The sequence below is a fragment of the Neophocaena asiaeorientalis genome, unplaced genomic scaffold (genome assembly GCF_003031525.2).
Source record: "Neophocaena asiaeorientalis asiaeorientalis breed wild unplaced genomic scaffold, Neophocaena_asiaeorientalis_V1.1 scaffold114, whole genome shotgun sequence".
In the NCBI taxonomy this organism is placed as follows: Eukaryota; Metazoa; Chordata; class Mammalia; order Artiodactyla; family Phocoenidae; genus Neophocaena; species Neophocaena asiaeorientalis.
The window spans coordinates 8,200,659-8,215,522 of NW_020173116.1; the positions used below are offsets into that span (position 1 = coordinate 8,200,659).

General features: G+C 37.8%; 1 protein-coding gene across 4 annotated transcripts in view; it reads right to left on the reverse strand.

Annotated features, from left to right (window-relative positions):
* Positions 1-14,864, reverse strand: part of TMEM131 (transmembrane protein 131) — a 139,510-nt gene that overhangs the window by 69,605 nt on the left and 55,041 nt on the right. For all 4 annotated transcript variants that reach the window (XM_024743695.1, XM_024743696.1, XM_024743694.1 and 1 more), the window contains exons 5-7: positions 10,330-10,446; positions 7,757-7,879; positions 2,634-2,714 (exon numbers count right to left, since the gene is read on the reverse strand). In XM_024743695.1, the coding sequence (XP_024599463.1) occupies positions 2,634-2,714; positions 7,757-7,879; positions 10,330-10,446 (321 nt within the window). The remainder of the gene's footprint in view (positions 1-2,633; positions 2,715-7,756; positions 7,880-10,329; positions 10,447-14,864) is intronic.

Genomic DNA, 14,864 nt, shown 5'->3' on the forward strand with positions numbered 1-14,864 from the left:
CTCCCAACCACTGCGCCACCAGGGAAGCCCTATTTTTAGTTTTTTAAGGAACCTCCATACTGTTCTCCACAGTGACTGTATCAATTTACATTCCCACCAACAGTGCAAGAGGGTTCCCTTTTCTCCACACCCTCTCCAGCATTTATTGTTTCTAGATTTTTTGATGATGGCCATTCTGACTGGTGTGAGATGATATCTCATTGTAGTTTTGATTTGCATTTCTCTAATGATAAGTGATGTTGAGCATCCTTTCATGTGTTTGTTGGCAATCTGTATATCTTCTTTGGAGAAATGTCTATTTAGGTCTTCTGCCCATTTAGGATTCTCTTTAAATGCTAACCAAGAGAGCGTAGACTCTGCTCTCCTTTCATTTAAAACCTAACAAAACAAAGCTTCCCAAGCAAATCCACAGTTCACCAACCGCATTCAGTAAGGCTCTGAGCATGTAAGATAGCATAACTTTTTAGGCTCATAAAAAGAGAACACTTACATCTACACTAGAAGGAAGACTCACTGGAAAAAAAATTTGTTTTTGAGGTATAATTCTTTTCCTGGTTTTTGAATAATCTGGCTCCCTCGGGACCACCAGAGTTTTTCTGCACACACCTTTTGGCCTATTTTAAGAAATCCCCATGGTTTAGAATTTACTGGTCTTCACTTGCCTCTACTCTCTTAACTTTTTAGTCTCAAAGTAGGAAAGAGGTGACTGGAACCCTCCTGGGGCCACTAGAGATAGACCATCCACTTCCCCATCTTTAGGAGCTGGGGTTTTCTCATGTACACTGAAATGGGCTGGGGGTGAGGTCAAGGCCAATTGACTTTTTCTCACTCTAGATTTGTAGGAATAAGTCACTATATCTTTCCTCGTAGCTGCTAGGAGTATTAAAACAATCTGCCATGTCTGCTACCATTCATTACAGTTCTTAACTAATTAGAAATCTGAATTTTTTTGTTTATTTATTAGAATCCGGTTATATTTCATAGTAAGTTCTTAGTTCTTCTATCTAGAATTATAATACAAATTTAATTGCTTATAGTTAATTCTATGAAGCACTGTTTTATACACTATTTCTCCCAAAGGCTTTTCAAACAATATCATAATTTCAAGGTAAATCATTTTTGTGAAAGGATATAAAGAGACCATCCATTACACATTTCTACCTGCTAGAGTGTTTCTACATCTTAGAAGTTAACCTAGTCACTGACAAATTGGTTTCTAAATGTTCAAGTCAATATCCTAAAAGCGTCCCCTCCACGTCCCTTCCCTGGCTGAGACTAGTCATGTGACAGAATCTAGAGGCTGTGTGTGTTTAACAGAGCAATTAACAAAGAAACTTTGATGTTCAGAACCTATTCATAGTGGTCAGATCCGTGTGTCTTCAATTACGAATGAGCAGCAATTTTAGTGACCTCGGTACAGGAACTGCATTTTCTATGACTTTCCCTTCTTTGATTAAAGCTGGGTAGGCAACGTTAAAAAAAAAAAAAAAAAAAAAAAAAATATGGCAGGAACCTTTGTAAATAAGGTAGTTACTAGGTATTCATTAATCTGTTAATATTTGCTAGTATTCTCCAAGAAAAAGTGGTTCTCTAACCATGGACACAGAGTACTGTCAAATATTAAACAGCATTAAACGTGGCTGTAGACTGCCTAAAAATTTAAAGTTTCTAAGTCATCAGGAGGGCCTGACTATGTTCCCTCTGCAAATGGCATCTCCTCCATCAATACTGAGTATGCATGTTCAATGCTTTATCTTAAAACATGTAGCAGGTCCTTCTCACTTTATTTTTTTTTCTTCTTCAGTATTAGTGTAAAGCATATTATAAATGATTAGATTCAGAGACAACTTTACTAATATTATTCTGAGGAAGAATAGTTAAAACCTCTTTCTTTCCACACAGTGGGTTAGAGCTTACACCAGTTTTTGTTCACTGCATGGCAGGAACCTTTGTAAATAAGGTAGTTACTAGGTATTCATTAATCTGTTAATATTTGCTAGTATTCTCCAAGAAAAAGTGGTTCTCTAACCATGGACACAGAGTACTGTCAAATATTAAACAGCATTAAACGTGGCTGTAGACTGCCTAAAAATTTAAAGTTTCTAAGTCATCAGGAGGGCCTGACTATGTTCCCTCTGCAAATGGCATCTCCTCCATCAATACTGAGTATGCATGTTCAATGCTTTATCTTAAAACATGTAGCAGGTCCTTCTCACTTTATTTTTTTTTCTTCTTCAGTATTAGTGTAAAGCATATTATAAATGATTAGATTCAGAGACAACTTTACTAATATTATTCTGAGGAAGAATAGTTAAAACCTCTTTCTTTCCACACAGTGGGTTAGAGCTTACACCAGTTTTTGTTCACTGCTCTTTCCAAAAATTACTGTTCTATTTCTCTCTGTCTCTCCAATTTTCAAGTATATGTGATATAAATTTATCTTTTTAAATTAATTTTTACTGGAGTTGCTTTACAATGTTGTGTTAGTTTGATATAAATTTAATATTAAGACAATAATTACAGAAAAGTCACCCATATTTCTTCAGGTGAGGAGGAGTTAAGTATTTTATGGTGTATTTAAGAGAATAACTGGTTTCATGTGAGCTCACAAGAGAGAACACGTCAGCACTCACCCACAGTTTCCTGGTGCCTCCCTGCTGACCTGTCGGAAGTTCGAGGTGAAGATCTCCTCCACTAGAGTACATTTCTACAACCTGTGACAAAGGAGCACATGATGGTTAAGTCAAAATCATGTTTTCAGTGCAAGTGATTTGCTCTTATACAGAAACGTTTGACACCCTAACTGTTCATCAGAAAAAATTTGAAGACGTTTACAGATATAAACATAGGATAAGTGTGGTGTCACATCACCAGAGGCAGTGCTCATATGGGTAAGCAATGGTGGCGTATTTAATTAAAGCAAGGTAACTTTGAAATATTGAACTCGGAAATAGTGTAGTTGTTTCAGAGACTGGATTTTAGGAAATCCAACCGTAGGACATTTATTTCTATTTTTTCCTAAGGAAACAGTTTATGGAAAGTATCATGTTTTAGAAATACAAATTTTACAGTTCTTATAGTAACACAAATGCTTCTTTATTCACACATTTATAACAAGATCTAGCAGCAGATCTAATAACTACTGTAATTGTGACATAGTGAAGAGCATATGCAACAATATCAGCGCAGTATGAAAATATTTGAAGACTTCTGTAGCAAAATCACAGCTACTAGTAATATATCTCTGTGGCTTGTACCTACACCCATGATTGTTTCTTTTAAATATTTATTTATTTATTTGGTCATGCCGGGTCTTAGTTGCAGCAGGCGGGATTTTCACTGCTGAGTGCAGGATCTTTGCTGCGGCATGTGGGATCTAGTTCCCTGACCAGGGATCGAACCCGGGCCCCCTGCATTGGGAATGTGGAGTCTTAACCATTGGACCACCAGAGAAGTCCCAACCCATGATTTTTAAAAACTGTTTACTGAGGTATAATTCATGTACAATAAACTATACATTTAAAAAAATTATCTATCTATCTATCTATCTATCTTTGGTGTATTGGGTCTTTGTTGCTGTGCACGGGCTTTCTCTAGTTGCAGCGAGCAGGGGCTACTCTTCCTTGTGGTGCGTGGGCTTCTCATCGCAGTGGCTTCTCTTGTTGCAGAGCACGGGCTCTAGGTGCGTGGGCTTCAGTAGTTGCGGCACATGGGCTCCGCAGTTGTGGCTTGCGGGCTCTACAGCGCAAGCTCAGTAGTTGTGGCGCACAGGCTTAGTTGCTCTGCAGCATGTGGGATTTTCCCGGACCAGGGCTCGAACCTGTGTCCCCTGCATTGGCAGGCAGGTTCTTAACCACTGCGGCACCAAGGAAGCCCTAAACTATACATTTTAATTTATTTTTTTGCGATACGCGGGCCTCTCACTGTTGTGGCCTCTCCCATTGCAGAGCACAGGCTCCAGACGCGCAGGCTCAGCGGCCATGGCTCACGGGCCCAGTCGCTCCGCGGCATGTGGGATCTTCCTGGATCGGGGCACGAACCCGTGCCCCTTGCATCGGCAAGCGGACTCTCAACCACAGCGCCACCAGGGAAGCCCTATACATTTTTAAAGTGTACAACTTGATGAATTCTGACATGTACACAGGCATGAAGCTACCACTATAATTACGATATTAAATAAACCCTTTACCTCCTAGAGTTTCCTCATGACCTTTGCAATCCACCTGTCACCCTCTGCCCTCTCCCATCCCCAGGCAACCACTGAGCTGCTCTTGGCCACTCTAGATTAGTCTGTAGTGTCCAGAGTTTTATATAAATGGAACCATACAGTATGTACTCTTGTGTCTGGCTGCTTTTATTCAGTGTAATTATCTGGAGATCCACCATGTTGTTTTATGTACTAATAGTTCTTTTTTTTTTTTTTTTTTTTTTTGGGATGTCCCCTGCATGGGCAGGCGGACTCTCAACCACTGTGCCACCAGGGAAGCCCAGTTCATTTCTTTTTGATTTCATGGATATGCCACAATTTTTGATCCATTTACTTGCTGATGGACATTTGGGGTGTTTCCAGTTTTTGGTCACTACAGATGTTTGGTCACAACGCTGTTATGGACACCACGTTGTATAAGTCTTTGGGGTTTTCACGTGCTTTCCTTTCTCTTGGGTAAATACCAAGGAATAGAAGAGTCATATGGCAGGAGACTTTTCTTTAAAGGCAGGTAACCCTATCTCTTAAAAATAAAGAATATATTTAATTAAATGCAAATTTGGGGTGAATGAGAATGGGTAGAAAACCTTTACTTGTTTTATCACAAAAGTCCTCTAGGAGTACACAAAAAAAGGGCAAAGCAGGAAAAGCAGCAGTACTTTAGCATATGCTGAACGGTTACTGTTTCTGTTTTTGTGTGTGTGTTGTCATGACAGTGATGCATTTAGCAAAGACTGACGAGCTAGGATTTTCTCTGAGTACTATCACCTGCCTTCCAACCTACTAGTGTTCCCCTACAGTACTGCGTTAACAGTAACAGCACCTTAACTGATGGGGTGACTGCAGAACTTTTTCTAAAAACCAGAAAACATCATGTATTATTTCATTTAATCTTCCCAGGTATTAAGGACACAAGCCTAACAATGTTTGGAAACATAAGATTACAAAGGTAGGCTACTGATAACAGGAAAGGGAATAAGGAAATGAGGACAGATAAAGGCTAAACTATAAAATCAAAGGACAGATTACATTAAAACTAGGACGACACACTCCTGATTTTTAGTCCAGTGCTAGTTTTCCTAATTTAATAAAGTTTAGAGAAAAAAAGGAAGCCAACAATATATACAAAACATAATTTATGTAAAAAGAGTCCCACGAAGAATGTTAATTTTTGTGTGCCCACATATCTGCACACAAGCACACAGAAAAAGGCCTGATGTGACACACGGAGATCACATGAAGGGTATCGCCGAGGAAGGGTTCAGGGCTGGAGCTGTGCTAATATAACAGTCACCAGCTACATGTGGTTATTTAAATTGAAATTAATTGAACTAAAATAAAACTGAACGTTCAGCTCTTCAGCCACCCCAGCCACAAGTTCAGGTGCTCAATGGCCACCTGTGGCTGGTGGCTACTGCACTGGACAGAGCAGACACTGAACTCTTCCATCAGCACAGGGAGTTCTGCTGGACATCACTGGACCGGAAGGTGGCAAGTTCAAAGGGACCTTTGCCTCACACGTTTGAATTGTCGACATTCTTTTTTCAATGAGAACACACTCGTGTGTTTGTGTTGTATAGTGAACAAATCAGATGTAATTTCTTGCTTTACAATACTATCTTAAATTTAAGGACAGGACTCACATTATAGGACTTCCAGGTTCAGAGTGCCTTCCACACAACCTTCCAGTTACAAGGGCAATTCAGTCACAGGAATGTGACAGACATGATAGTGACTACAGTTAAACTATACTGTATACCTGAGACTGATATAATGTTGTATGTCAGTTATACCTCAATTAAAAGAGCGCCCATCAGGTAGGGACTTGGATTTTCCCTTTAAAAAAAAAAAAAAGCACTCCAGATAAACAATCTATTGTTTCTAAGAGGGCAACTTTGGCTTTCCATTTGCTCTCCTGTGTGCTGATGAAAAGTCTGTTGTGGTAAATCGTGAATTGAAATGTTATATAACTGAAAAAGACTAGATGAACAAAAGAAAAAAATCACTATTGAATTCAGAGATAATTTTTCTAGATTATAGCTTGATGACTCCAAAGGCTGAGGAGCCAAGGCGCAGACTGTAAGGCTACTAAAGTCACCGTAGATTAGCCAACATCTGCTGAGTCTGTAACTTCCATCCTTCCAAGCAGGAAGCGAGACCCTCAGTCCGTGGTGTGGCAACCACAGAGAGGGCACATCCCTGGGTGCTTTGTAACCCTGCTGCTACAGAAGAGTGTGGCAACTCATGCGACAGGGTCTGAGAGAATGAGAGGACAGTTTTTATGTCTTGGACTGAAAACAGTCAAGAAAAGAAAAGTAGCAAGAATTTATGAGGTTTCTGTATAGATTTGTAATAAAAGTTAGCCAGAACAGGGAAAATTCACCATTATCCAAAGTAGCAAAAGGATATAAACGACAGACTGATGATGGAGAGGAAATACTTTTCACTTGTAAAAGCAGGAGACAAGAGCATTTTCCTCTTTTATGATCAAGATATCCAGCTACAAATAATCAAAATTTGGGTGGAGTATTTTTATTCATAGCTATCCTCACCCAGTGTCAGCCAAGTTTGGGGGTGAAACCTTTCTTGCTACTAAATTCCTAAGCATTTCATAATCCCAGCTCTGAATATCTTGTCTTGTTCTTTCTTGTTTTCACCTTCACTGTTTATGAGCCCTTCTACCAGGGGGTTCGAGGATGGCAAAAACCATTTCGGTTGCCAAAGTGCTGTGGCTTACCACAATGCATGGTATTTTCCCTCCACCTGCCATTTTCAAGCCACCACTAAGTTCTGCAGTATTGGGGTCCTAAAGAACTCTACAGGCCCTGGGTGTGGACATTAAGGACTGTTCTGGAAAGCATCCACATCTCCTTCCAACACAGACAACAAAACTAGAAGCTACAGTGGCAGCAAATGTTACACGGCTAGAAGTCACTGGGGGCATGGGGTGGGGTTTTTATTTTAGGAAATATTTGAAAGAGTGACGCCAGTCACGCCCACTGTCTTAGAGACAAGGGACGAGTGAGGAGGGATTTCAAATGTGAAAATACTTACTACTAAAACACTGGGTAAGATATGAGTTGGATTTTTTAAAATAAAAATATAAGTTGGCTTTTAATCAGTGCTTCTATATTACCCTTTCCTCGGATTTTAATTTCCAGGCTGCTATCACCAAAAACTTATTATTATTAGAAATAAATACGAATACTGGTTTAAAAAATTTATACTGGGACAGAAGGAGCTGAAGGCAAGAAAAGCAGTGGCCTTGTATAGATGAAAACTCTTTTTAAATTACATGTACAGGTGCTTAAAACTAACACCAGAGAAACCACAGTCATTTTAAAAATGGTTCCAAAAATTCGATAACTGGACTGATATAACCCCAAATTCAGACTACAAGCTGCAATAAAATAATGTCTCTCTTTAGTACTATTATTCAGTACCACATTATTTTAAATAGTCTTGAAAACTATAACAAATTGAGATTTCACGCTAAGCATTAATTTCCACTAAAGTTAAACACATTCAAAATCACCACCATAAACTCACCTGTAAAGGCTCACTGTGAGGATTGTGTATGTTTATTATAGGCGAGAAACTGCTATTCACAGGGACTCTGGCCCCAAGGAACGGCCTCAATCGGTATGGATTTGGAACTCCAATACCAAATACCTGATTCCAAGGGGGGAAAAAAATGCAATTTTAGTTGCTTTTAGAGTTTTAGAACATTTTTATAGTTATAACTGATTGATCTAGGGAAAACTGGTGAGGTTAACTTATGGAAAAAATCGTAACTCCCTTTAAAAGGAGCACACATGTAGTTTCTATACTTGTTTGGCTACCTATTTGATATACATAAAATTCTTGATACACATCAAGAATATATATATATATATTCTTTTATATATATATAAATGCACATATATACACATTTGGAATGATTTCTATATTAGAAATGAAAATGATAGGAGTCCTTCACGAGGTCATGGGATAGACAAAAGGAGGAAACAGGGTATTAAAAGATTTCCCTGTTCCAACCAACAGAAGATGGATGTAGGGCCCAGACAATCTCTTAAATACGAAGCACAGTCCCAGGTCATTCCTCCATAGGAATGTGGGCTGACCAAACAGGGTGAGCCAGTCATTCAATGACAGCTATTTATTAAGTGCCTATGATGTGCTAGGTACAACCACAGGCACTACTGAACAATTCAACAGTGAACGAGACAGATAACGTGCCTGCTCTTATGAAACTCACATGCTAATATTAGGGACAGCCTAGATAACAATAAAAAGGTTTAGAAAAATGGGTAATGTGATACAGAGTAACTGGGTGGAGCGAGGGTGGGAATATTCTTTAAGAGAGGGTGGATGGGGAAATGACGTGAACTGACGTCACCTGATAGATGAGGACAAGCCAACAGTGAAAGTGTATTCTGCAAGGGGAAGTACACAGGCAAAAGGCAGGAGGCAGGAAAGGGTGTGGCTTATTTGGAGACAAAGAATAAGATGAGAACCATGGCCAAATGGGATGAGGTGGGAGAGCTACACGGGAGTCAGATCCTTAGAGCCTTGCTGGCCTTGGTCAGCAGCTTTCACTTTGCTCTGAGAGCAATGGGAAAACATAAGGATGTACATGAGGAGCTGACTGGATCTGATTTATGCTCAGAGAATATCACTCTGGCTACAGAGTGAACAATGCACTATAGGAGGGGCTGTGGAGGAGAGGAAGGGCAGCCAGGAGGCTCCTGTGTCGTCATCCAGTGAGAGGTGGGGATGGCCTGGGAGCAGTGGGGGTGAAGAGGAGAGAGGTAGACAGACTCAAGGTACATTTAAGAGAAAGACGTGGTGAAAGACTAGATGCGAAGAGGTGAAGACACCTGGCACTGAGGCTCACCTTGAGAACAACCTGATCATGCCCCTCAGGTCACCCGTGGGCCACAAACACCTAGGTCAGTTGGGGGCACCACTGTAGGGCACAGGTCTTCATATTCTCATGGTGGTCTTTTTATTTACTCAACAAGTATATGCCAAGTGCTCTGTACAGCACGTCAAAGTTATTCATCTGTACTGGCTTCAAAAGTATATACTGCCTATCAAACAACCATTAAAGACTTGTTCACCATAAATAAGTATAAGATATGATTCTTGACTAAAATGGAATGTTTACTCTGACACTAATTTCCAAAATACATGAAGTGTCCTGGGTAGTGGAGAAGAAATGTTCAAAAACAAAAGCATAAAAACTGTAAAGTAAGACACTAGCCAAGTAAGGATTTAAACAATTGAGTTCCATGGGCAATATAGCTCAGTGGTTAAGAGGATGGTCTTTGTAGTTATAAAGACATGGGTTTGAATCCCTGCTCAGTAACTTACTAGTAGCATAATTATTTAACCTTTCTCAACTTCACCTTACTCATCTAAAAAAGTGAGAATAACAGTATCTGTAATGCAGGCAGAAGTGCATGTAAAGTGTGTAGCACAGTGTCAAATGAGTAATTATTCTTAGTTATCTTGATATATAAAAATCTTGATTCACAAAACATTCACTTTCTTTAATAACCCAAACAATGATTGCACATAGAAAAGAGTGTATCAAAAATTTTAAACAATATAATTACCAAAGAAAAGCAGGCACATAAGTTTTGATCCTGAAACTATTATCACTTCGTAAGCGTGCAAAAAGTAAAAAAAATCTAGAGTCACTGTGAAAATATTTTTAACTGTTCTTTTGCCAACCAATCTTACAGTAACACTTTAGCTGTAGCTTTAAGAGCATTTGTTTCACAGTCTGATGTGAACAGGGATATTCACAAACACAGCTCTAAGTATAAAAAATGCTCAGTATTATGTAACAACCTAAATGGGAAAAGAATCTGAAAGAGAATAGATACATGTATATGTATAACTAAGCCACTTTGCTGTACACCTGAAACTATTACAACACTGTTAATCAACTATACTCTAATATAAAATTAAAAGTTAAAAAAAATTCTCTGAATCTAAACTCTTACATTTTCCCTTATCCCTTGAATTTTTGAAGAGTTCCCAAAAGGTTACCATATGACAGGTTGAAGATGATAACTGTATTTTATAAATAAAGTTTTCATTCTGATTCTTACCTGGTAAGTGAATACCCCATGATTAGATGTATTAATAAATAAAGTATTTTCTACATTTCCTACTACTCTTGCAAGAAAAACTACATCAAATGATGTATTTCCTCCTGGAAGAATTTTCTGAAAAAGAAAAGCAATAAATAAAGTTAAATTAGTAACCAAAAAATCAGATCATGGTGACCACAATTAGATAGCTAAAGTTCTCAGGACTTCCCTGGTGGTCCAGTGGTTAAGAATCCTCCTGCCAATGCAGGTTCAATCCCTGGTCAGGGAAATAAGATCCCACATGCTGCAGCGCAACTAAGCCTGCGTACCGCAACTACTGGGCCTGTGTGCTCTAGAGCCTATGTGCCACAACTAGAGAGACGCCCACGTGCTGCAACAAAGAGCCTGTGTGCCTCAGCGAAAGATCCTGCGTGCTGCAACTAAGCCCCGACGCAGCCAAAAAAAAAAAAAAAAGATAGCTAAAGTCTTCTAAAACATCTTAGAATCATTTGCATAAACTAGCCTTTTCCTCCTAAAGGTTTAAGTTTTAAATTGGCCAAACTATTTTGCAATGGGAAAAAAAAGATGTCTTCATATTGGATGTCACATATCTTTGTCAATCATGATTCTAAAACCCTGTACAACAGATGGTTCCCTTGAATTCTGTTCATTCAACAATAACTAGGCTGGAATGAAGTACCTAATTACAGGCTCTTCCAACATCAGACGATCAAGGAGGAGCTGAGCTGAAGCCGAGCTTCTTATACAGATGTTCTGCTCTACTACTGAGTAGCCACTTGTACTATCCGAATAAACAAATAAGCCCAGCCTCAACCTCTTGACCTCTGTCGTCCATTCACAAAGGGCACAAAATGTGCCAGCAACTTACATTAAAAAAGAAGGGAGCCTTGGTAATACATGCAGGAACTCCTTCCTGTTACCTTGTGTAGAGACTGAGAATGTCACGGTGGTTAGCAAACTAAATTTTATTACAACAAAACAACAGGGCTGCTTCATGAAGTTTGAGAGACTGCAAATGCAGTTCTGCCTGCAATGAAGCCTTAAAATGCATTTTAATATGTAGAGTCATTAACTTCTCTCATTCTGCCTCTGTGGCTAGAACTCTAAAATGCTCCCCAAATTATAGCCTAAAATATGTGGCACTGAGATGTCTGTCTTTACCTTTGGATGTAGAAAGCTGGGAATTTCTCCTGCATTATCAAAAAGAATAATCTGCAAAATCATAACTTTTCTTGAATGCATCACAGTTTGTGTATCAACTAGCCCCAAATTTAAGGAAAGACAAGCACCTTCGAGAAGAGATAGAATGTGAGTACCGGCTCACCCATGACAGAGAATGGGAAGAAGATGAGGCTAACATACAAGACAGTAAAATGAATTCAGCTAAAATTTTTACACACTGCTAAATGCCGAGTGTGGGCTACAGAACTCTGGTGCATAGAATCCCTAGAAGCTATAGATGCTAGATGGAGGTCACACTTGAGCCAAAAAATCAGTAATAGGATACTGGTAAACAACATACTTATAAATAACCCACTGGTCAAATAAGTAGTCACAAAGGAAATTATAAATTATTCTGAATCAATTGGAAATGAAAACACAACATATCAAAATTTAAAGCGATAATCTTTTTTTAAATAGATCTTTATTGGAGTATAATTGCTTCACAATACTCTGTTAGTTTCTGTTGTACAACAAAGGAATCAGCCATATGCATACATATATCCCCATATCTCCTCTGTCTTGAGCCTCCCTCCCACCCTCCCTATCCCACCTCTCTAGGTCATCGCAAAGCAAGGAGCTGATCTCCCTGTGCTATGCTGCTGTAAAGCGATACTTGGAAGGAAAATTACAGTATTACACGCTTATCTTGAAAAGAAGTGTCTCAAATCAATAATCTATGTTTCCACCTTGAGAAACTAGAAAAAGAGTAAATTAAACCCAAAATAAGGAAAAGGAAAAATATTAGACAAGAGCTTAAAATAATGAAATAGAAAATAGTGAAAAATCAGTAAAACCAAAACGGTCCATAAAACTGTTAAAACCCTAAATAGAATGACCAAAAGTAAAAAGGAGGAAGAGGAAAATATAAGAAACTGAAATGTGGACGTCATAATACAACCTTTACACATACAAAGGATGATAAAGGAATATTACAAACAACTCTATGCCCATAAATTTAACAGCTAGAAGAAACAGACAGATTCTTTGAAAAACAATCTGCTAATGCCCATTTGAAACAAAATTGCCAGAACAGTCTTACAACCATTAAAAAAAATTTAATTTGTAGTTAAAAAACCTTCCCACAAGGAAAAGCCCAAGCCCAGATGGTTTCACTGGTAGAATGGTAGAGTTCTATACCAACCATTAAATAACACCTATCTACATAAGCTTTCAGCATACAGAAGAGAACACTTCCCACTTCATTTCATGAGTCTAGTATTGCCTTTATACCAAGACCAGACAAAGATGTGACAAGAAAAGAAAACTACAAGCCAACATCCCTCATGAATGTAGACATGCAATCATTTACAAAGTATCGGCAAACTGAATCCAGCCAACATAAAAAAAGATAACACATCATGATCAAGTGGGTTTTATCATGACAATGAAATTCTGAATCCAGCCAGCATATAAAAAAGATAACACATCATGATCAAGTGGTTTTTATCAGGACAATGAAATTCTAGCTCAACATTCAAAAATCAAACCAATGTAATTGATATTATCAACATACTAAAGAAGAAAAATCCTTTCAGTAGGTGCATAAAATAATTTGACAAAATTCAGCATCCATTCATGATTAAAAATCTCAGTAAACTAAGTCAATAGAATAGAACTTCCTCAACCATATAAAGAGCATCTACAAAAGACCCAGAGATACCAGATTTAACGGTGAATGACTGAATGCTACCCTCCCCCATCCCCAATGTGGAACAAGGCAAGGATGTCCTCTCTCATGACGGCTATTCAACATTGTATTGGAAGTACTTGCCAGTACAATGAGACAAGAAAAATAAATAGAAAGCATATACATTAGAAAGGAAGAAAGGTCTGTTTTTAATCACAGACAACATGGCTGCCTATATAAAAATTCCCAAAAATAAACTTCAAAAATGCTCATAAGAGCTAATAAGAGTTTAATGAAGTTGCAGGAATCAAGGTCAATATACAATAATCAATTGTATTTCCCTATCTTAGCAATAAACACTGGAATTCTAATTTTTAAAAAAGTATCATTTACAATAACACAGACACACACAAAAATATAAATCTAATAATATGCAAGTTCTGTGAGTAGAAAATGACAAAGCATTGCTTAAAGTAATAAAAGAAGACTTAAAAATAATGGAGAGATATACTGTGTTCATAGATCGGAAGATAATATTTTTCAGATGTTAATTCTCCCCCAATTGATTTATGTATCCACCGTAACTGCAATAAAAATTGCAGCCTAAGGAGAAACTAAATACAATGTGAAATAAGATCCTAGAACAGAAAAAGTACATTGATAGAAAACTGTTAAAATTCAAGTTTTCAATTAACAGTACTTTACAAATGTTAATTTCCTGGTTTTGATAATTATACTATGATTATACAATATAAGAAGTTAGCATTAGGAGAAACTGGGTGAGGAATACAAGATTATCTGTACTTAGTTATCTATATGTTTAAGATTAATTCAAAAAAATGTTAAAAAAATCTTAGCAAGGGGTTTAAAAAAAAAATTGACAAGCTGAGTCTAAAATTCACATGGCAAGAAAAGGGAATAAGAAGAGCAAAACCATTTTAAAAAAGGAAAACGAAACTGAAGGGTTCACACTGCAATTCCAGGAACTACTAAAAACCTAGTGTAATCAAGGCAGTGTGGTTATTGGTGAAAGGGTTGACATATTAGATATCTACTAGATACACATTAGAACATAACGGGAAGTCTAAAAAAACAGGCCCACATATTCAATGTCAACTGACTTTGACAAAACGCAGCGGTATTTCAATGAGAAAGGATAGTCTTTTTAACCAACAGTACAGTAACGACTGTGTATACATATGCAAAACAAAACAAAATAACTCTTGATGTATATCTCACGCCATAAACAGACATTAACTCAAAAAGGATCACAGACCTAAATGTAAAATCTGAAACCATTAAACTTCTGGAATAAAAATTGGAGAAAATCTTTGTGACTTCAGTTTAGGCAAACAGTTCTTAGCTACAAGTTTAAAAGCATAACCCATAAAAGAAAAATTTGATAAGCTGGACTTCGTGGAAATTAAAAACTTCTGTTATTTGAAAGATTTTATAAAGAGGATGAAAAGACATGCTACAGACTAGAAGAAAAGATCTGCAAATCACATATATGATGAGGAACCTTGTTGTACTCCTTGGAAGTATTTAGTGAAGTTTTAAAGGAAATAAGTTTATTTGCAGCATTACATTTAGGAGTTATGTGCTTCTTTGAGAATGCCAGATGTGGCTGTCTTCAGTCTATTACATGGACAAACATACATTAGTACAGATTTCTTTGAAA